At 49.5% G+C, this 22,804-nt stretch overlaps 2 protein-coding genes across 4 annotated transcripts; both read left to right on the forward strand.

Annotated features, from left to right (window-relative positions):
* The first annotated feature begins 4,575 nt into the window (after nt 1-4,575).
* Nucleotides 4,576-7,583, forward strand: LOC116871754 (probable E3 ubiquitin-protein ligase makorin-1). The gene is made up of 5 exons (XM_032864574.1): nt 4,576-4,701; nt 4,880-5,052; nt 5,148-5,258; nt 6,814-6,932; nt 7,194-7,583. Exons 1-5 carry the CDS (start codon nt 4,576-4,578, stop codon nt 7,304-7,306), a joined length of 642 nt encoding a protein of 213 aa, XP_032720465.1. The 3' UTR covers nt 7,307-7,583.
* A 2,397-nt stretch (nt 7,584-9,980) lies between these two features.
* FANCE (FA complementation group E) lies at nt 9,981-22,258 on the forward strand. 3 transcript variants are annotated; one of them, XM_032864308.1, is made up of 10 exons: nt 9,981-10,273; nt 13,806-14,430; nt 15,003-15,047; nt 15,339-15,398; nt 15,681-15,824; nt 16,229-16,352; nt 16,561-16,639; nt 18,197-18,263; nt 20,136-20,261; nt 21,757-22,258. In XM_032864308.1, the coding sequence occupies exons 1-10, from the start codon at nt 10,026-10,028 to the stop codon at nt 21,856-21,858; spliced, it is 1,620 nt and encodes a 539-aa protein (XP_032720199.1). In that variant the 5' UTR covers nt 9,981-10,025; the 3' UTR covers nt 21,859-22,258. The 3 variants fall into 3 exon arrangements, with proteins under 3 accessions (XP_032720199.1, XP_032720198.1, XP_032720200.1); XM_032864307.1 differs by lacking the exon at nt 21,757-22,258 and adding an exon at nt 21,172-21,399; XM_032864309.1 differs by lacking the exons at nt 16,561-16,639; nt 21,757-22,258 and having other exon boundaries at nt 20,136-20,252.
* Nucleotides 22,259-22,804: the final 546 nt, after the last annotated feature.

A 22,804-nucleotide genomic window follows, 5' to 3' on the forward strand; every position in this document is an offset into this window, starting at 1 on the left:
AAAATAATAATTTTAAAAGAAATTATAAAGCTTTATTTATTTTAGAGAGCGCACACACGTACCCAAGAGTATTCTTTGAATTTCCTCTGAATTAAATGCCAAAATTTACATAGTAGTCTATCAAAAAACTTACTGTCTAATGATCTTACATTCCACTCCTGGCCCTCATAATAGCTTCCATAAAAATAGCAACAATACTGGGGCGCCTGGGTGGCTCAGTTGTTAAGTGCCTGCCTTCAGCTCAGGTCATGATCCTAGGGTCCTGGGATCAAGCCCTGCATCTGGCTCCCTGTTCAGCGGGAAGCCTGCTTCTCCATCTCCCACTCCCCCTGCTTGTGTTCCCTCTCTCACTGTGTCTCTCTCTGTCAAATAATAAATAAAATCTTAAAAAAAAAAAAAAAAGGAAATGCAATGGTTTCCCACATTTCCAAGGCAATTAAAAAAAAAAAAGCAACAATACTACTATTATCATTATATTATGTAACAGCAGAACATTCTATCTGGAATAATGATTATTACCTCTTCCGCCTCCTCCAAGGCCTTCCCCGGCCACCCTGTCAAAAGTCAGTCCCCACCTTGCCTGCTGTTTGTCCCTGGCTGAGTCTTCGTCACGGCCGGCGCTGGCCTGGATCGGTTGTGCCCTTCTTACGGGGCCTGGACTGGGGGAGGCAAATCAGATAACTTGTGTGGGACTGAATCCTCTCTTTGTTTATGAGTTTAATATATTGGTCATGGTAGAATTTCTTGGGCATGTATTTTGATCTTTAAGATAGGATTTCTTGTGTTAGGTTTTGGGGGGCATCCCCTGAAATTTTGTGTCTGAGGAGATCGCCTCACACCCCACCCACTAGTCGTGGCCCTATTTCTTGGTTCTCTGGTCACTTCAACAGAAGCTCCAAAAGCAGGTTCTTCATCCAGGGGTTCCATGCTCTTGTTGTAAATGAAGGACCATGTGACCCACGGTTTGGCACCTTCCCCAGCAAGCCCGGAGCAGGGGGGAGCTGTCGTTCATCATCCCCTCCCTCTGCCTGCTTCTCTGTCCGGGGCTCAGCACTGGCCATTCTTGGGGCAATGGTGCTGGCCGTTCTAAGGTGGACCGTCAACTTGGGCTAGTGGTCTGTGTTCTCTAGAGACCATCCCCATCCCTGATTCCCTGGGCACCACATGTGTGGTCTCATTTGCCCTCAAAGCAAGGAAGCACATGACAAGAGTGGACAACTGTCCCCATTCCCAGGCCCAGGCCTGAACATATAGTAGATTCTCAATAAACACCTGCCCAACCCAGCATCCTCCTTCCCTTTTCTGCCTCCCACATTCTCCCTCAGAAGCCCTTGTAGTAGTGATGATGAGGTTGAAAACAGCTAATGTTTATTGATGGCTTACTATATATATTGTCTTTGTTTTTAAAATTTTTTAGAAGATTTTATCTATTTATTTGAGAGAGAGCATGAGAGCAGGGTGAGGGGCAGAGGGAGAAACAGACTTCCGGCTGAACAGCGAGCCCAATGCAGGGCTCCATCTCAGAACCCCGGTATCAAGACCTGAGCCAAAGACAGATGCTTAACCAACTGAGCCACCCAGATGCCTCCATATATTGTCTTTAAATATATTGTGTCATTTAAATTTGACCTCACCCCATGAAATAGGTACTAATATTATCCCCATTTTACGGATAAAGAAACTGAGGAATGGAAAGGAAAATCTTTAAAGGACCCTTGCAACAACCTTGAGGCAACAATGAGGCATTGTTAACCTATTTTTAAGGATGAGGAAACCAAGCTTTAGGGAAGTTGAGTTGCTCACCCCGGGCATCCCAGAAGGTCAGGATGTGAACACAGGACCAACTCCAGAGCCTGTGCTCTCTGATCCTACAGCCTTTCTGTCTAAGGATCACAAAGGCAGGAGCTAAAAATGGGGCTGAGCCTGACTCAGGCAATCTCTTAGGACCTCTGCCCGAGGGGCCCATCGCTGGGCAATGAGCTACTACTTTGCACAAGGCAGGAAGGAGTCCCAGGTCTGCAGATACTTCCGGCGAGGTTTCTGCTTCCATGGAGATCAATGCAGGTAAGCACTCCTATCCTCGAGTGGGGAATAGGACTGGGGACACAGGAGGAACCCTCCCTCCATTCACCGTGCATCTTCCCAAAGCCTATTCTCCCCTCTCGGCTCCAAATTCTAGGCTGAGCTAGCTCCGAGCCCTGGGGTGGGGGATGGGGGTGTCCTATCTGTGTCTCTTCACTCTTCTCTTTCCCAATGCAGCTATCAGCACCCTCAGCCCCCTGGCCACCTGGAATGGGGCTGGCACCATTCGGAGCCATGTGTCACCCTGCCAAGACCCTGGCTGGGGCTGACCCGCAGGGGCTCCGAGCCTACCAACCTGCCCTCTGTGGCTATGGGCCGGGACTGGCCCAGGGCCTGCTGGGGCAGGAAGTTTGGCCTGGCAGGGTTGGCCAGCAAGGCCGATGAGGTTGAAGACGGTTCGTGGAAATCCTTCTCATCATCATGTAAGTCACCAGGGGCCCTTCTGGGGGTGGGGGGTGGGATGGGGGGCCCAAGTGGGATCCAAGACCAAGGTTCCTGTGTTATCTCTGAGCAAGGTTTATATTTCTTATATCCCTTTCTCACTTCACGATTCCCAGCTAGAGGGAAACTTTCCTCCAGCTCTGTCTTTATCTGTGTTCAAGAAGCAGAGTATCATGGGGTCTGTGGAGCCAAGCTACCTTAGTTTCTTAGGCCGGCTCTGCCACTTAGCAGCTGTGTGATCTTGGATAAGTCACTTAAGCTCTCTGGACACCCATGTCCTCATCTACAAAAGGACACTGATAACGGTACCTGTCTCACAGGGTTTTATGAAGTGCAGTGAGTTCATAAATGTGATGTACTTAGCTCACAGTACCAGACGCAGAGTAAGCAGTGTGAGTGGTTATTTTTTTAAATTACTGCTCTAATTCAGTGCTGTCCAGCTGATATAGAAGTCACACATATAATTTTTTACCAGCTTTGTTGAGATAAAATTCAGATTCACCAATTTAAAGTATACAATCCAATGTACTATAGTATATTCAGAGTTGTACAAACGTTACCACTATCTAACTTTAGAAGATTTTCATCACCCCAGAAAGAAACCCATTAGCAGTACCTTCCCCTCCCCCCTCCCCCCAGCCACTGGCAAACATGAAACTACTTTCTGTCTCTATGGATCAGCCTGTTCCAGACGTTTCATATAAATGGAGTCACACACCATATGGCCCTTTATGGCTGGCTTCTTTTCCTTGGCATAACATTTTCTAGGTTCATCCATGTTGTAACATAGATCAGTATTTCATTCCTTTTTTTTTTTTTTAAGATTTTATTTATTTATTTGACAGAGAGACCGCATAAGCAGGGGGAGCAGCAGCCAGAGGGAGAAGCAGACTCCCTGCTGAGCAGGGAGCCTGATACGGGGCTTGATCCCAGGACCCTGAGATCATGACCTGAGCCAAAGGCAGCTGCCCAACCGATTGAGCCACCTAGGCACCCCCAGTACTTCATTCCTTTTTATGACCGAATAATCTCCTGCTGTATGAAAATACTGCCTTTTGTCTTTTCTTTTCATCAGTTGATGGACATTTGTTTTGCTTTTTGGCTATTACAAATAATGTTGATATAAGCGTGCATGTATATGTTTTTGTGTGGACATACATGTTTTCGTTTCTCTTTGGTATATACCTAGAAGCAGAATTGCTGGATCGTATAGTAGCTCCATGTTTAGTATTTTGAGGAACTGCCAAACTGTATTCTGAAGTGGTCACAATTCATATATGCAATTTAAATATTTCTAGTAGCCATGTTAAAAAAGTAAAAAGCCGGGGCACCTGGGTGGCTCAGTTGGTTAAGTGTCTGACTCTGAATCTCAGCTCAGGTCTTGATCTCAGGGTCTTGAGTTCAAGCCCTGTGTTGGGCTCCATGCTGGGTGTGGGTGTGGAGCCTCCTTAAAAAAAAAAAAGTAGGGCGTCTGAGTGGCTCAGTGGGTTGAGCTGCTGCATTCGGCTCAGGTCATGATCTCAGGGTCCTGGGATCGAGTCCCGCATCGGGCTCTCTGCTCAGCGAGGAGCCTGCTTCCCTCTCTCTCTCTCTCTCTGCCTGCCTCTCCATCTACTTGTGATCTCTCTGTCAAATAAATAAATAAAATCTTTAAAAAAAAAAAAAGTAAAAAGCAATAGGTGAAGTTTAATTTTCATACTATATTTTATTTAGCCTGATTTATCAAAAAGTATATATCCAATATTATCCCAGCCTATAATCAATATAAAAAGTTATTAATGGAATATTTTAGTCTTTTTTGGTACTCAGCTTCAAAATCTCCTGTGTATTTTACACTTTCGGCACCTCTCCGTTCAGACTAGCTGCCGTTCGGGTGCTCACTAGCCACATGTGGCCAGTGGCTGCTGTTATTGGACGGCATGGTCCTCAATGGTTGTATTAGAGACTTACAATTCTGCCTGGAAAATTCTGAGCTACTTGGGGGCTGGAAGTTGCGTGCCTGTAGAGACTGGTGTGCACCAGATGCTGGGTAGATGTTGCCTGAATGAGTAGATGAATGAATGGATCCAGTTTCCCCCAACAGCTGCTGATGACAAACACAGCTACTCCCAGGAACATCAGACCCCGTCAGATCCAGTCCGGGAGCTCGTGGGCCCACTTCAGAGCTTGGACCAGAAGGTACAGCAGGTAGCGGGGGAGGGCCAGTGGCAGAGGATACCTGGCTGGACCTCTAAGCCACCCAGCCCTGCTGGAGGAGGGGTCCATGGTCCCCGGGGCTGTATTTGGGGCGGCAGTGTGTCTCGGCGGGAAGAGGGGTCTGAATATGGATGTGCTCTGCCCCTGCGTGTGGCTGCAGAGGGAGCAGGACAGTCGGGATATTGTATGTGGCATCTGCATGGACAAGGTGTGGGACAAGCCAGAGGCTGAGCGGATGTTTGGCATCCTGCCCAACTGTAGCCACGCCCACTGCCTGGGCTGCCTGCGCACGTGGAGGAAGAGCCCTCAGAACTTCCCGCTGGACGTCATCAAGTCAGTTTCAGGAAGAGCCGGGAGGCAGGGAGGGAGGGAAACCCTCAGAGAGGTCTGGGTTCGTGACTACTTTCCACCCCTTACCACCCCTATAGGGCCTGTCCCCAGTGCCGGGTCCATTCCAGCTACATCATACCCCACAAATTCTGGGTGAGCAAGGGGGCTGAGAAGGAGCAGCTCATCAGGAACTTCAAGGCTCGGACCAGGTGAGTCTGTCAGGAGGACCATAACTGCTTAGGGGAGAGGGGAAGGCAGCCCCTGCTCCATTCCTGCTCAGCCTTGGTTCCCAGCCAGGGATCCCCCAAATCCTAGAGGTTCAGAGTGATGGAGATGGCAGACGAGGATGTGAGCTCTTTCCGCTATTTCAGAAATTGGCTGAGATGGCAGCAGCAGATCAAGCCCAAGTGTCTCTTCCAGTCTGGCTCAAGGTCAATGCTGGCCAACTCTGGTTTTCTCAGCAAAACGAGAAGCCCTGCTTGGCTCTTACTTCTGATTTTTTTTTTTTGTTGTCGTTCTTTGTTTTTTAAGCAAGAAGGTAGATTGATATGAATACATGTTGTTGCAAAGATGATTTTTGAAAACACGGGGTCTCTGAGAAGACCAAAATGGTCAGCCCTTGGAGCAGGGAAAAGGTGGGTAAGTTTTCATTCATTGGGGAGGGCGGGCATACATCCATATCTGGAATTAGGTACAATTAAAACTTCTTAATGCCGTCTTCCCAAAGGGTTACTTATGCATGACATATGCAAAGTATATTTGGATAAAGGGTGGGATAAAAAAGATCTTGTCTCTACCTGTGAGACATACGACCTCCTTGAGAAGGCACCTGGATTTTGTCTGTGGATTATAACAGCTAGATCAACAAAATGACTGAGACAAAACTCTTGGGTGAATCTCATAGAGGAGGAAATATTTGAGCTGGGTGTTGGAAGAGGTCCTGGGATCGAGCCCCACATTGGGTCCCCTGCTTAGTGGGGTATCTGCTTCTCTCCTTCCCTTTACCCCTCTACCCTTCTTGTGCACGCTCTTCCTCTCACTCAAATAAATCTTAAAAAAAAAAAAAAAAGTGAATATTTTCAGCGTAGGTGGCCACAGAATGGCACTATCACCTGAGTGCAGAGAGAGAGGGGCAGATGGGGGATTTGGACAGGTTGAGAGCGGGGTTTTTGTAGGCTGTCCAGATGGAGGGGGTCCTGTCTGATGCTAGGTTTGGGTAAATAAGAGGAGGAAGAAGAGAAATGCAGGGGGATCCTGCATTCACCCTGGGGCTGCAAGAAGTGGGTAAGACTCAAAGGTGTAGAGCAGGGAGTGATAATGCAGAGAAAAGGCTATTAACAGGCCTCTATCCTTTTCTTTCTCCCTCCCATCCATCCTTCTCGGCAAGAAGGAAGCTGATCCTACATAAGCCGATCACTGGTGGCCCACAAACTTCTCCTGTATTTGATGTTTCGCTCCTTTGGTGGTATTATTGAAACTTTGTTCAAAGAAGGAAAAGAGATTCCCAGGGTCAGTGCTGCCCCCAAATAGACCTTGGGGGACTTATGAGAAAGGCATCCCTTAAGATATTTTACTGCCATCTGCTGGAAAATAGTTGTAATAAATGTAGTAAAATCTATACCCTGACACCAGTGTTGGCTGCCTAAGCGTGGTACCCTTGTGGTATTGTACAACCTACCCAACCTTACATGTTAGCCTTTTTTTTTTTCCCTGGGGCAACAGGGCTTGAAGGCAACAGTCTTCTCTCCTTTTGTCCTCTCCTAGCCAGATCCGGTGCCGATTCTTCATGCAAGGGAATGGCCACTGCCCCTTCAAGTCTGATTGCATTTATCTGCACCAGCTCCCAGATGAAGCCCTGACCTCTGATCCTCCCTGGACTGAGAGTATGCAGCTGATCTTGGGAGTGAGGTGGTAACAGCAGGGATATGGGACAGGGAGGCTGCTGGTCATGTTTACAATAAATGTCTGCGATAAATGTAAAAGCCATACATCATGTCCATAATGATAAAGGCACCTGCCGGGATGCAGCATCTTTGTACTATGTACAACCTGCCCGATCTTACATGTCAGCCTTGACTCCCTTGTTCCTGGGGCAGTGGGGTTGAAGCTGATGGGTTTTCACTAATTTCTTTCTCTATTCCCAGGTGCTGGGCCCAGCAGGGTTCCCGGGGGGCACCGAGCAGGAAGACGAAGTGTTATTCATGGACTGTGCCTTGGCCATGGCCTTCTGGGGTTCAGAACTCTTACTGGATTCTGATGATTCCTACCTCGGCATTCTGTAACCAGGATCAACATGTGGGGGATGGGGCTGAGGGGCAGGGATTGCTAGGTGGTAGGTCTTTTCCCTCTCAGGGCTTGGTGGGGGCTGAAAGGAGCAAACCCTCCGTGCCCATGGAGCGCAGCACCAGCACAGCTGGGGAGCAAGGGAAGAGGTGGAGGGCTCTCGCAAAGACAAAGGGTTCACTCTCTTGCCAGGGACTTGGTTTTTAACTTTGCTCTTTTGTAAGATTCTGAAAGAAAACCAATAAAATGCATCTAAGCCATCATTGCTGGTATCTAAAGAGTGCTCATAGCCCAGATGCCCTCCCCCTGAACCAAGCATTGTTTCCGCCTTCATTCTGTTGCAGTATCACCTGTCACTTGACCTTTGCAAAGCTTCACTTTATGCTCCTAAGAGTAGGAGGGTGGAGAGGGCAAATAACATCTTAGTATTAGGAAAATAGTAATGACCTCATGGATCCCATGAAAGGGCCTCCAGGGTTCTTGAACCACTCTTAGAGCTTTCCTTCCTGTTCTCCTTCCCATTGGCTAGAATGCCAACCTTAGTGGGCATAAGCCAGAGCCACCATCACAGCGTAAAGCTGAGAATGGAGAACTGGCAAGGCATTGAAGTTTATTTAGCATTCCTGACCCTACCCACTACTTGTCAGGGTCTGTCCTCCACTGTCCCCAAATAGCTGGTCATTTGAAGACCAAAGACCTTTTCTATGAAGTTAGAACAGCCAACCTGAGATAGAGGTGTTGGCAAAAAACTTTTTTCCTGCTATTTAAGCCTTTGCAAAGCAGTCACTCTCTAGGAAATACTCCTTAGTCTTTCTCAACACCTCCCTTGAAATTGTTTTGGGGGAAAAAAATGGCTTCAGTGGAAATCAGATCCAGCTCAAAATATTCCTATGGCTTACCCTACCGTTCAGGGGCACCTGGCTGGCTCAGTCCCTAAACCATGTAACTCTTGGTCTTATGGTCATGAGTTCAAGTCCCACGTTGGGTATAGAGATTACTTAAAAACAAGATATTCCTATGGCTTACCATACTATTTAGAGTGAAAAACAAAGTCCTCTTTATGACCCCAAGGCCTCACAAGATCTAGCCCAGTTACCTTTCTGATCTCTTCTCTGATTACACTCTAGCAAGTACATTCTGCTCCAGCCACACACTATGTCTTGGGGCCTTTGCATGTGCTGTCCCCTCCGCCTGAAATGGCCTTTCCACAGATCTCTATCTGAATTGCTCCCTTATCTTCTTCAGGTTCATCTTGCCTGACTACCTACTTAAGATTACCTCACCCTATCTCCCTTCCCAGCTATATTCGTCTTGAAAGCACTAATCACAATCAAACATTCTTTTATTTCCTTAGTAGTTGTCTCTCCTCTCTAGAGTGTCAGCGACAATGTGGAGGGTCTTTGCTTTGTTCACTGAATCCCCAGCCCTAGGTGCTCAGTCAAGGTTTATTGAATGAATGGATGTGTGTGGCTGCAGAAGCTGAGAGAACGGTAACTAGGAACTGGAATCCAGAGTAAGGTTTACCGGTGCTGCGGGGGCTCTTCTCCCCTCTCTATTTTTTTTTTTTAAGATTTTATTTGTTTGAGGGAGAGACAGAGAGCCCAGCAAGGGGAGAGGTAGAGGGAGAGGGAGAAGCAGATATCCTGCTGAGATATCTACCCCCCCATGTGGGGCTCAATCCCAGGACCCTGAGATCATGACCTGAGCTGAAGGCAGGTGCGTAACCATTTGAGCCACCCAGGCACCCCATCCCCTCTCTATTTTTATCCTCTGCAGTGATTCCTCCTCCTTCCCCTCCACTTTCCTGGAAACCCGCCTTCTCCAGCAGCTTTCCTTATACTGAAACCTTGGGAGGTGGAGCCCCTCGTGGCCCCTGATAAAAAACCGGAGCAAGCCGGCTTCCTGGACCTCCGGAGGAAGTTCACAGCAAGGCCTTTGGCCATGTAGGTAGTGTTGGGTTTTACTACCACCCCATTCTCAGGGGTAGTTGTGTATCAAATATTTCTGGAGAGGACTGAAACCCTGATGTGATGACAGTTGATGGCCTGTGGAAGAGGTGATGTCAAGGTAGGGTGGCAAACTGATTAAATCCTATCGCAAAGTCCATGACCTACATACAAAATGGACATCAAGAAAAATTAAACGATGCCTGGGTCCTGAAGAACAACAGGATCGCTGACATACATTCTGCATCCACTTCTCATTCCCCTACAGAGACCAGTGCAGGAAGGTAGATGAGGGTCAGCAGACAACGACCCAACGCCCCTCGAAGCCCCGCCCCACTCCGCTACCTCTGGCATGACCCCGCCCACAAGTAACGTCCGTGTTGTGGCCCCGCCCCATCCGTGGAGCTCCCTCGGCCTTCGTCCCGCCCACTTACTCCGTTCCTCAGTCCTTTGGGCCAGGACCATTTATGGCCCCGCCCCTTCCGGCCTGCCCTCTCCCATTCCCGTCCAGCCCCGCCCCTGACCACACCCCCTACGTACGTTTCCAAAGCAGCGCGCGAGTGTTGGCGGGCTCCCGGCAGAGTGGCTCTGAAGCTGGCTCGGAACGCTGAACCCGGCAGGGGCACGTGCGGGAGAAAGGTAGTAGCTGCGCCCGGGCGGGCGCTGGCGTTCTGCCCCCTCTCGCCTGTTCTCGAGACTGAGGTCAGGTACCAGAGCAGCGGCCGGCACAGCCCGGTATCCCTAGGCATGGCGGCCTCGGAGGAGGTGCCCGCTGTGGCTGAGGGCGTGGACTCGGCGCCCTGGGCGCAGCTGGAGGCCCCCGCCCGGTGCCTGTTGCAAGCGCTGCAGTTGGGGCCGGAGGGGGCGTGGCGCGGCCTGGGTATGCTGCGGGCGCTGGGCAGTCGCAGCGCGGAGCCCTTCGACTGGGGCTGCGTCCTGGAGGCGCTGTGCCGGGAGGAGCCCGTCGTGGAGGGTCCGGACTGTCGCCTGGAGCTGTAAGTCGTCTGGTCGCGGGGCGCCGCGTTTCATCCTCCACGTCATGTCATGCAGGGGCTGGCGCCACCCCACTTTTCCAGATGAGACCGAGGCCCGGAGAGGTTCACTAGTTCCCCACAGCCAGGCGTCCCTGCCGCGCACCCCTGCGACATGAAGGAGGGGCATTCAACAGACCTTCACTGAGGACGAGTGGGTGCGACACACGCCTCCTGCCGCGTGTAAATGAGTTAACTAGAAGCCCTGGACGCAGATGGCTTCTGATCTCACATCTCTAAGGAAATCAAACTCATACCTCCCCTGTAGGGATACTTACGTATAACCACGTGTGCACAAGAGTAAAAATATGTGCGTTATAAACTATACAAAAGTAGAAATTTAAAACGTGGTGACCGGACATCTAATGGGCTGGTTTTATAATGTTTTCAAAGCACAGTATACATTTTTAGGGCAAAATCACTTTCCTGATGACTTACGTTCTTTGGAGTGATTTTGATTTTTTTTTTTTTTTTTTTTTTTTTTTTTTTTTTTTTTTGGCCTCTTTATGTGACTGACAATTTCTGCTTGGAGCAGAAGGGTTAGCTCTGCCATTTTCTTATTTGATGGGCTTCCGTTACTGGTATTCAGTTTCTTCTCTTTCTCTTTTTTTAAGATTTTATTTACTGGGGTGCCTGTGTGGCTCAATGGGTCAAACCCTCTGCCTTAGGATCGGGTCGTGATCTCAGGGTCCTGAGATCGAGCCCCACATCAGGCTCTCTGCTCAGCGGGAAGCCTGCTTCTTCCTCTCTCTGCCTGTTTCTCTGCCTGCTTGTGATCTTTGTCTGTCAAATAAATAAATAAAATCGTTAAAAAAAATTTTATTTACTTATTCATGAGAGATAGGGGGAGAAGAGAGAGGCAGAGGGAGAAGCAGGATCCCCCAGAGGAGGGAGCCGGGTATGGAACTTGATCCCAGGGATCATGACCTGAGCCCAAGGCAGACGCTTAACCGACTGAGCCATCCAGGCACCCTATGGTATTCAGTCTCTTTTCAGTCATCCTTACAAGCCATGTGTCAATTTAGTGAGGTTGGTTTTGTTAAAGGACATAATACAGTATCCATAAATGCCTTTAATTATGAAATTAAGGAAAAGACACAGAAAGTTAAAAAAAAAAAAAAAGTGAGGTTCCCCCTTCAGCCACCAGGGGGCTAGAGAGGGGGCTTTGCACTTCCAGATACTCCTCCCTTAGAATTAGGCTTGAGACTGGACTATGAAGGGCCATTCCATACATTAAATAGTTGTAATACTTAATTTCGTATGTTTTAGATAAGGAGAAATGGAAATTCTAATATTGTCTTCCCACACCCCACTTTGAATTTCTTTGAAGAAATGGGTTTAGGAGAGGGGCATCTGGGTGGCTCAGTCAGCTGAGCACGGGGCTCTTAATCTCTGCTCAGGTCTTGATCTCAGGGTCCTGGGTTCAAGCCCCACATTGGGCTCCAGGCTGGGTGTAGAACCTTACTTTAAAAAAGAAGGAAAGAAATGGGTCAGGAGAACTTTGCACATCCCCAAATTGGAGGCCATGGAAATGTTTATCTAGCTATCTGGTTTTTTTCATGCCAGAGTAGGAGGGGGACTTAATCTAGGGTCCCTGGTTAGAACTTTATTTCAGTATAATTGGTTTCTTTCATAAGCCCATGTATTTTATCTTACACATTTAACACTTATTCTGATAGGGGTCCATGCACACACAAAAGTTAGAAGTCCTGAAGTAGGGTCTTCCTGCCTCAGCACTTCTCAATATCCTCTACCACAAACTGACCACCTTTTTAACTTTTGCTTTCGTTTTTTTTCTCTCACTTCATGTCTATTGTTCACAAAAAAATAAAAGTCAGATTTTTTTTCTCTTTCACACCTCCCAGGTGCCCCTTGTATTGATGACAAGCAGCCCTTCACAGTCACATAGAGAGGAGCAGAGGAGTGATGACAGATAGGCTCGATGTACCCATGGCTTGTTTGCCACACCAATAAGCCTCAGGTCACAGTCACACAGCATCTGGATTCTTGCGTTGACAACATGGCAGATGGCTACCTTTGCTTTCTCCATGGTAGCCCAGGCTCATCTCCGGGCGCATATTCTCAGAGAATTAATTCACTCAGTAAATGTGTTCCCGGTACCTGCGATGGGCTGATGCTGTGCTGGGTACTGGAACGTGGGAGAAGAAGAGACTGCCTCTGCCTCTTAGCAATTCAGTTGGGTGAAAGGAACGTCAAAGCGAGACGACTGTGACCTTGTAAGTTCCAGGGGATAGCCAAGGCGAGCATAGGGCTGTATGGGAAGCACTGTACAGCATCCTAGAGTATTACTACTACTACTACTATTATTATTATTATTTTGGGTCTCGGCCCATCCTGTAGAATTTTTTTTAGTTTAATTTATTTATCTTTTTTTTTTTTTTAAGATTTTATTTATTTATTTGTTAGAGAGAGAGAGACAACCAGAGAGGGAACACAAGCAGGGGGAGTGGGAGAGGGAGAAGCAGGCTTCCCTCTGAGCAGGGAGCCAGATGCAGGGCTCAATCCCAGGACCCCAGGATCATGACCTGAGCTGAAAGCAGACACTTAATGACTGAACCACCCAGGCACCCCTAATTTATCTTTTTAAGTAAGCTCTACACCCAGTGTGGGGCTTGAACTCAGGACCCTGAGATCACAAGACACACCCTCTAGGGGGCACCTGCCTGGCTCGGTCAGTGGAGCATGTGACTCGGGATCTTGGGGTGGTGAGTTTATTTATTTATTTACTTTATTTATTTATTTTAAGTAAATAAATCAGTCTTTAAAAAAAAAAATAGAAGAAGTCATATGCTCTACTGACCAGCCAGCCAGGGGCCCCTGGAGTATATATTTTTATATAAAGTTTGGAAAGGGATTTTTTTTTTTTTTAACATAAAACAAGCATGGATCTTTTATAGGATAGATTTTTTTTTTTAAGATTTTATTTATTTATTTGACAGAGATCACAAGTAGGCAGAGAGGCAGGCAGAGAGAGAGAGGAGGAAGCAGGCTCCCCGCTGAGCAGAGAGCCCAATTCGGGGCTCTATCCCAGGACCCTGGGATCATGACCTGAGCCGAAGGCAGAGGCTTTAACCCACTGAGCCACCCAGGCGCCCCTATAGGATAGATTTCAATGTGAATTTTTTGAGCCGAAATAGGAGGTGTCAAAGAGCAGAGCCTAGCACAGAATACATGAATACATGCTCAATTAAAAAAAGAAAAAGAAATTGTTTAAAAAAAAAGATGGAATTGCTCCGAGATTTTTTTGTTTTTTTAGCAATCGTAAAATGAACTCAAACTGGCTTCACCACAACAAAAAACTACATGCTCAGTGAAGGTCTGTTGAATGGCATTCATGCTGACCACCTCCATCCTATTGGTACTACCTCCTAGTGCCTGTCTGTCCATGGCCATCCAACCTCTAGCTCTATCCCAGCTGCCCTCTGCTCCTCCCAGCAAGGTGCTCTTGAACTGCTTGTCCTCCTTCTGCTACCAGGAAACCCCTGCTGCTGCGATTGCCTCCGTTATGCCAGAGGAACCTGATGTCCCTACTGATGGCTCTTGGGCCATCGCTGCCCGAGAGCGGCCTACTCCCCGTGCTGCAGATTGCACGACAAGACCAAAGCCCCAACCCCGACGCCTGGCTCCAGGCCCTGGGGGAGTTGCTGCGGAGGGATCTGAACGCTGGGGTAGCGACTGAGGGGACGTCCCCACTGTCTACAGACTACCAGAGACAGCTCCAAGGCCTGTGTAGGCGGCTAGGCCAGGGAGGCAGGAGGCTGAAGTTGGCCCAGGCTCCTGTTCCCGAAGAGGAACAAGAGGAAGGCAAGGAGGACAAGGACTCCCCACGGCCTGGGAAACGAAGAAAGGGGCCAGAGGAAGAGCCTGCCAGTCCTGAAGGCGGACAGGCCCCCAAAAGGTTCCGGCATTTGGAAAGGGAAGAGGAAGGAGGTCAGGAAGAGGAGAGAGGTGAACCTGAGTCTTTGGAGCTCCCGGCAGACGGAGGAGGTGCCTCACCCATGGAGAACCAGCTTGTTGGGGCCGAGCCCAGGGAGGCTGGTCAGAGTCTGGAGGAGGCTAAGGACCTAGCCGAGAGTTTGGAGTTGCCCAAAGCTCTCCAGGTACTAGAATGGGGAGGCTGGGTTTAGGGTGATCCCCCAGGAGTAGGGGGTTTATCCAGGGCCAAAGCTGGTCGGGAGACTATTTCCCAACTGGGATAACTGGAGTCCGCAGAGCAGGGGGTAGGAGCGTAGGGTTAAGGAAACCGTCTCTGCCCTACAGACTCTGAGGAAGGGGTGGGAAGGGAGGTATAGGAGGGCAGAAACCTTTGGCCTTAATGATCGACAACACGAAGTTAAAGCATTGCCACGCAAGAGAAGCTCCAGGGCTATACTATGGAAGGAGTGGAATTGTGCCAGCCTCCCGCCTGTCCTCCCAACCCCAGGCCTAGGTCTGCCCCCCTGAGGACGGGTGCAGAGAGGACAAGTCTAGGCAGCTGCATTTCCATGGGCTTTGTTGCCTTTGAGTACTTAAGCACCTCTCAAGGTTTAGGCTTCGTGTTCTTGACTCCTTGGAATCATCCTTGCCTGCTAGCTCTCACTGATCTGGGGCCTTCTTGGAAGAGGGCTAGGACTGGGCCTAGGGCCACACTGTGCTGGTAGGGACTTGGCAGTGACTGGACTCTCCTCTTCAGGACCAGGTTCCCAGGCTGCAGCAGCTGCTCAAGACCTTTGGGGAGGTAAGTGGCCCCTGCTCACTGTTGCCCCGCCATCCACCTGCCGCCTAGACCTCAGCCCTGCCCAGGGAAGCACAGATTGTTTGGATGGCGGGGGTCGGAGTGGTGGTCGGAGGACAGTCACTGTAGGGGCTTGTCTTGGCCCAAAGACAGATAGGTCATCTAACCCCAGACAAGTCCCTCTCCTCTGGTAGCATCCAGGGTCCTCATCCACCCACTGTGCCAGACAAAGGGGTGGTCTCTGACTCATCATCAACGGCTCTGCCTGCCCTAACATGGGATTTGCCTTTCCAGGGGTTGGAGGGCGCTCCCCCACTTGAGCTACAGCTTCTCCATGAATGTAGTCCCAGCCAGGTGAGTCCCTTAAGACCCTGAGGATACATCCCCTCTCCCCAGCCTTTTTCCATTTAAGTCTGTGTTTGCTTGCCTCATGTGGGAATGGGGGAGGGGATCTTGCTGGGGTTTTTCACCCTGTGTACTTTCTTTTAGCCCTTGGATCCTCACCATGGGGGCAGCTCTCCCAGCCTCATCCTACCTTGGAATATCCTTGCCCTACCCATTCTGCTGCCCTGTTGGCATGAAACAGTCTAGCAGAGGCAGACTGAGTGCGTCTGTGTCCTCCCTCCTACTTGGCAGATGGACCTGCTGTGTGCCCAGCTGCAGCTCCCACAGCTCTCGGACCCAGCTCTCCTGCAGCTCTGCACCTGGCTCCTGTCCCTTTCACCAGATCTTAGCCTTAGCAATGCGACCATTCTGACCAGGAGCCTCTTTCTTAGACGGGTAGGTGTGTTGCCATACACTTGGCATGCTAGGTACTTTGTGGGAGAGAATCTGAACCCTTGGAAGGGTGGTGCTTGAGAAAGGGGGTTTCCAACCTTATAAGGTGTCTGGCCAGTCGAGGCAGTGTGGGGCAAGGGAAGGGCATGGACCTCCAGGCCATCCATCACATGGCATGGACTTCCTCCTTCTTGGGTCCCAGACCCTTCCAGAAGCTGAAGGGGTTTCGGAGCTGGGGAGCTGAGCTTTGTATCTTTTCCAAAGGGTGAATCCCTGTGAGTCTGAGATAAAAGAACTTTTGTTTTTTCTTTGTAACATGTATCACCATTTGAAATACGTGTCTGATAAACATTTATTAAAGGGAAGAAGAAACGAGTGATTAATATTTTCCTCCCCTTTGGCTATAGATTCTCTCCCTGACTTCCTCGGCCTCCCGCCTGCTCATCATGGCCCTGACCTCCTTCTGTGCCAAGTATGCCTATCCTGTCTGCAGAGCCCTTCTTGGCCCGGTGCTCCAGGCCCCAGAAACAGGTAATTGTGGAACCAGCCCCAGGCCTGGTAGCTCTGCCCTCTCGTTTCCCAGCACCCTTCACTTCAGGCGACCCTGGCCATTGTGTATTCAGTCAGTAAAGATACCTTCCTTCCCTGACGATGCCCCCCAATAATGAGCCAGGCATTCTGTTCCATCCTCTCCTGCCCTTTGCCCCCAGACCACCCCCCTCTGCTGTCCCCTACGCAGGCCCAGCTCAAACGGAGTTACTGTGTTGCCTTCTGAAGGATGAGGCCCTGGCACCGGACACGCAGGTTCTGATGCTGGGGTGAGCGTACAGCCCTCCCTGCTGCCCCTACTCTACTCCCTCGCACGGGCCCAGCCCGTTCCTGGCCTCCTGGAGCTGGAGTCAGCTGGGGATTGGGCCCTGGGCCTGAAGCAGGGGCCACAGCACAGCGGATGCCTCTCTTGCTGTGGCCCGAGCCTGGCTTGTGCCTCCCCCGCTCCCACCCCCCTTATGCTTGTGCAAATTGCCATCCTGGGACCCTTCCCAAGCCCTGGGTTCCAGTTCTGGGCCAGGTGCCTTGGAGAACGCAGGGAAGAGGCTGGTGGTCTCCACTGGAGCAGTTCACAGCATAGCTGGAGCCTGGCCTGCAGTTAAGAGTCTGGCTCTGGAGCCAGGTGGACAGGATTTCAAATCTCAGCCTTGCCCTGTGTCGATTCCAGCAGTATCATCTCTCTGAGCCTGTTTCCTCATATGAGAAATGGGGATAATATTTCCCCGGGAGGATTTTTCTAGATGTTAAATTTGGTAATGCACATAGACCACAGCATAGTACTTGGCTCAAGTCAGTGCTCAAAAATTGTTATTAAATTGGTGTTCAATTTGGGTATTAAAACTGGGGAGTCAAGACCCAGACACATAGGGCGCCTGGGTGGGTCAGTTGTTAAGCATCTGCCTTTGGCTCAGGTCATGATCCCAGGGTCCCAGGATTGAGCCCGCATTGGGCTCCCTGCTTGGCAGGAGGCCTGCTTCTCTCTCCCACTCCCCCTGGTTGTGTTCCCTCTCTCACTGTTTCTCTCTCTCTGTCAAAAAAATAAAATCTTAAAAAAAAAAAAAAAAATCCACACACAGAAACAAGTAAGTAGCTTAAGACCCCATGACCCTAATGCGAACTATAAAATGGAGACTCTCACCGGAGAAGGGGAGGGTCTGAAAAGTAACGTCAGCCCCCTCTGATTGAGTCCTTTCTCTGTGCTTTTAGTTCTCTCCATTAGTCCTCACACAGTGCTGTGAGGTGGGTGCTGTGGCCGCCCTAGAGACAGAAAACCTGAAGCTCATGTTCATTATGGGGCGTGGGCCAAAGGTCATACCACCGGCAAGTGATAAACCCTGGGATCAGACTCTAGGCTGTGCATCTGAGAAGCCACACTGCTCCCATGTGACAATGCTCCCTTTCCACACGAACAGGGGATGGCTCCCTAGCCTAGGAGGCACAGCTGGAGTGGCCGTCGCTGCAGGGAAGGCTGCCTTCTGGAAAGCCTCATGGACCTCTCAATGGGCCATGATCCTCTGCCCTGGGTCACCCTCACCTTCTGTCCTCACAATGCGCTCTCCACTCCTGCTATTTTTCAGGGAACCTTGGTACACCTCATGCCAAATCCTTCATGATCCACCGCCCCAGGCGTCTTGGGTCATAGCTTTCCAGCACCAAGTGTGGGCTGGCTACTGGGTGGCTGCCAGCCTTGTGGGGGGGGCCTCTGATGACTTGCTGTGTTGTCTGGGGGAGCCTTGGCTGTCTCCAGGGCCTTGCCCTGCTTTGGGGGTAGGAGCTGTAGATACCCAGACGTGGGCTATTCTCAGTGGGACCTCTGCTTCTTGCAGACAGATCTTGGAGCTGCCCTGGAAAGAGGACACTTTCGTGGTGTTGCAGTCCCTGCTGGAGCGGCAGGTGAGCAGGCTGCCTTAAGGAAGGGTGGATGCGGTAGTGTGGCAGTGCCATCGCTATGTGTGCCGAGTGTGCGGTGGCTAATGGGCCTTGGCCCCCTGGGTTTCTGGTCCCTCCAGGGATGGAGGCAAACAGGACAGCTGCCCTGCAGCAAGCGGGGCCGTGACAGCAGGCGAGTCCTGGAGCTTGAAAGGCTGGTAGCCGAGAGTGGACTACATGGTAGAGCCCAGGCTGTGCCTCTTCCTAGCTGTGTGGCCTTAGGGAGGGACTTTTGGGGGTGTGTGTGTGTGTGAAATTTAACTTAATTTTATTTTATTTATGAAATTTTATTTATTTATTTGAGAGAGAGCAAATGAGTGCAGGAGGGAGAGGGAGAGAAAATCTGAAGCAGACTCCATGCTGAGCATGAAGCCTGACATGGGGCTCGATCCCATAATCCTGGGATTGTGACCTAAGCAGAACCAAGAGTCAGACAGTTAACTGACTGAGCCACCCAGGCACCCTGAATTTAATTTAATTTTTGAATAGGTTATAAATTCATAGGTTCACAATTTTTTTTTTTTAAAGATTTTATTTATTTGAGAGAGAGACAGAGATAGCACAAGCCGGTAGGAGAGGGAGAAGCAGACTCCCCGCTCAGCAGGGAGCCTGATGTGGGGCCCGATCCCAGGACACTGGGATCGTGACCTGAGCTGAAGGCAGACACTTAACCAATGGAAGCAAAGATTTTATTAATTTGAGAGAGAGACAGAGAGTGCATATGTGTGAGTGTGAGGAGGGGCGGAGGAGGAAGGAGAGAGAGAATCCCAAGCAGATTCCCCACTCAGTGCAGAGCCCTACTTGGGCCTCAATCCCATGATCCTGAGATCATGACCTGACCTGAAACCAAGAGGCAGATGATTAACCCACTGAGTCACCCAGGTGCCTCTATGTTCACAAATTTTAAAGCTCAAAAGATAGAGTGAAAAATATTACCCCTGCCATCCAGATTCCCTTCTCCAGGGCTAATCAGTATTAGTAGTTTCAGGGGAACTCTCCCAGAGATGCTTTTATATACAAGGACCCGTGTTTAAGTTGACTTTTTGCCTACTTTTTACATAAATGGCAATACACTGAGCTCAGTGCTCTATCCTTTGCTTTTTTTTTTTAATAAAGATTTTACTTATTTGACAGAGAGAGACACAGTGAGAGAGGGAACACAAGCAGGGGGAGTAGGAGAGGGAGAAGCAGGCTTCCCCATGAGCAGGGTGCTGGACGCAGGGCTTGATCCCAGGACCCTGGGATCATGATCTGAGCCGAAGGCAGACACTTAATCGACTGAGCCACCCAGGCACCCCCGTACATTGCTTTTTTAACTTACAGTATATTTTGGCAGTTTTCCATACCACTACCTAAAGTTCTGCCTCATTTGTTTATAACTTAGATAGCTGACCTAACCTCTTTATGCCTCAGTTTTCCCGTTTACAAAAGGGGAGTGATGATAGTAGGTACTGCCCAAGGCTGGGGCGAGGTGAAAGTAGATAATTGGTAGAAAATGCTCAGAACAGTGCCCGATGCATAACAAGCATTTATTCAGTTATTATGAAGAAGAGCTGATGCTATTATGCTGATGGTACCTTTGGGACTCCTCACTTCTTTATATCTTTGGCCACCAAGCAAGGCTGAGACCTATGCGCCAGGCTTTATGTGCCTTATCTCATTTAATTCTTTTCACTGTCTTTAGCATTAGGTATCATGAGCACCATTTTACAGATGTAGAAACTGAGGCTTTGTTTGGTTATGTGACCTGTCCAGGCTTACTTAGAAAGTGGTAGAGTTTGGAATTGAATCTGGGGCCCTTTCTTATTCTCTTATCCCATCTCCCAATGTGTGCAGGTGGAGATGACCCCTGAGAAGTTCAGTGTGTTGATGGAGAAACTCTGTAAAGAGGGGCCAGCGGCCACCGCATCTGTGGCCTATGCCAAGCTCATGCTGACGGTGATGACCAAGTATCAGGCCAGTGTGAGTATTGGTAGGTCCGCGAGGGTTGATCCTGCTACTGTGAGTGCGCCACAAGCATGTACATCTAGATGTTTGCCGGGGAAGACCCCCTGAGTGTTAGCCAGACCAACTACAAGTTCAAGCCTCAGACTGGGGAATGAGACTGCTTAGGAATTCGCTCATCCAGCCTTCACTGCTGTGGGCCAGATGCTGTATAGTGCACTGGGGAATCAACAGTCCCATCCTTGACTTGACGCTCTCCACCGGTGCCAGTGAGGTGGGAGAGAGGTGGTAACCAATCAGCCTAATTTCTGGAAGGAACCAGGTGAGAGGTGTGTGCGGGGCATTTGGTTGCGGAACAAGAGGAGGCAACTAAGCCTTGTGTTTGGGAGTTAAGACAGGCTTCTCAGCTCTGAAAGGGTGAGTGGTAGCCAAGGCCCAAGACTGAGGAAAGGGCATTTCAGGCCAAGGAAACAGTATAAGTGAGGATCTACAGGTATTAACTGAGGCCTAAAAACATGAGAATGGATGATGGTAGGGGTGAGGTTAGAGGTCAGAGTTTAAACACTGAGCCCTGCTAGGTCTTAGGCACTGTTCAGAGCCCTTTGCCTACGTTAACTTGCTAGTTTATTCCATGTGTTAGACCAATGAGAAGATACTATTATTAGCTCCATTTTATAGATGAGGAAATTGAGACTCAGAGAGGTTAAAGTGACCTGCGCAAGGTCACATGGCCAGGCCATGCTAACATCTATGGAAGACCCTGTAGGGTCTGATGAGGAGCATGGGCTTTATCTTGAAGGTCAGGTGTCCTTGGCTGTTGGCTCTTTGCCTTTTTTGGGGAGTCACAGGCCCATTTGATGATTTGATGAAAGCTGTAGATCCTCCCAGAAAAATGAAAATCTGAACACACATTTATGCACATTTTCAGGAGGCTCCTGGATCCTCTGGAGAGCCTGACGATCCTGGAAGAAGGGCCTCCAATATGAGACATCAGAAGTTACCCCAGGGCCCAGCTGAAGCTGGAGTGATTTGGTCAGATTTGCATTTTGTAAAGGAGTCTCTGGTATCTGTAAGGAGTGGGGATTGGAGAGAAGATACAGGGTAAAGATCTGTCAGGAAGTTTTAGCGACAGGTCATAGAAGAAACAGTATGTCATAGACGGAGTGTGACAGCTACTGTGGAGTATCTCTGACCCTCAGTTTTCTCATCTGTAAAATGGAGGGTTGTGTAGGTTACATGAAGCTAGATTTATAAAGTTGCCACATGGTGAGCACCCAATAATTGTCAACTGTCATTCGTGTGGCTCTCTTCGTAAGTTGTACAGTTAATATCTGACCCAGGTCCACTTGAACCCGAAGACCTTGCATAATCATGGTGAAGTAATGCATTTAGGTATCTCCTTCATTGTCCTTACGTCCTGATTGCTCTCTCCTTCCTAAACAGGACCATGGGCAGAGGGGAAAGGGGAAGGATCAGTTGCTGGAGTCCTGATATGATTCTTCCCTGTCCCCAGATCACTGAGATCCATAGGCTGGGCCTGGCCGCAGTCCTAGAGCTCAACACCACTTTCCTGAGGAAGCCCCTACAGGCCGCCCTGAGACATCTGGCCCCCTGACCATCACTCCTGGAGCCTGAAGGAGACTTCTCCAACTGCCTGAAGTATACTTCTGCTCTCAGCGCCTCACCCTGACTTGTTGCCTGGGGGTAAAGGCAGAGCCTGGCCATGCCAAGGGTCTGCTGCCCCCCTGCTCCAGGATGCAGAGAAAACATCTTGGCCTCCTAGCCAGCAGAGAAGGTCCCAGGCTAAGCAGGCTTGATGAGCTTTATTTCCAAGGGATGCTGACCTTGGGCTCACTCCTTGTCACTTTTGCTTCAGACTGTGGGGATGGGAACTTTCTGAAAGACCTCAGTAGGGTCAAAGCAGACCCGGGTAGATGAATGATGCTTCAGGAGCCCTGAGGTGACCTGTGTCCTTGGCACAAATATCTTGCACTCAAGTGTATGTTATGACCCTCTGTGTTCTGACTTGAATAATAATTTATTAAAAAGTAGGAAGTTTGGGGCTCCTGGTGTCAGTGGGTTAAAGCCTTTGCCTTCAGCTCAGGTCATGATCCCAGAGTCCTGGGATCAAGCCCCACATCGGGCTCTCTGCTCAGCAGGGAGCCCGCTTCCGCCCCCTCCTCTCTGCCTGCCTCTCTGCCTACTTGTGAATCTTAAAAAAAAAAAAAAAAAAAAAAAGTAGGAAGTTTAATGTTTTCTTTGAGGCAGTGTCTGCCTTCTTACGAACTCTGGGTATTTTTTTAAGAACTAACAGACACTGCCATCTCCCACCCTACTCAGTGACAAGGGGCATCTTTTTCCTGGCGAAAGTTTCTGTGAGGGGAAGGTGACAGATCTCAAGTTCATTCATTCACGTTCTGGGCAGTGTTGTGTGAGACCACTCCCCTCAGCCCCATCAAAGCTGTCTGCTGAGTAGGTGACTGTGGCACTGACTACAGGGAGTGGGGCCTGGAAGGTGGGCGAAGCTCTCTGGAGTTGGAGAAGGTTTGTTTGTGGTAAAC

The sequence above is a fragment of the Lontra canadensis genome, unplaced genomic scaffold (genome assembly GCF_010015895.1).
Source record: "Lontra canadensis isolate GAN:19392208 unplaced genomic scaffold, GSC_riverotter_1.0 scaffold27, whole genome shotgun sequence".
Classification (NCBI taxonomy): Eukaryota; Metazoa; Chordata; class Mammalia; order Carnivora; family Mustelidae; genus Lontra; species Lontra canadensis.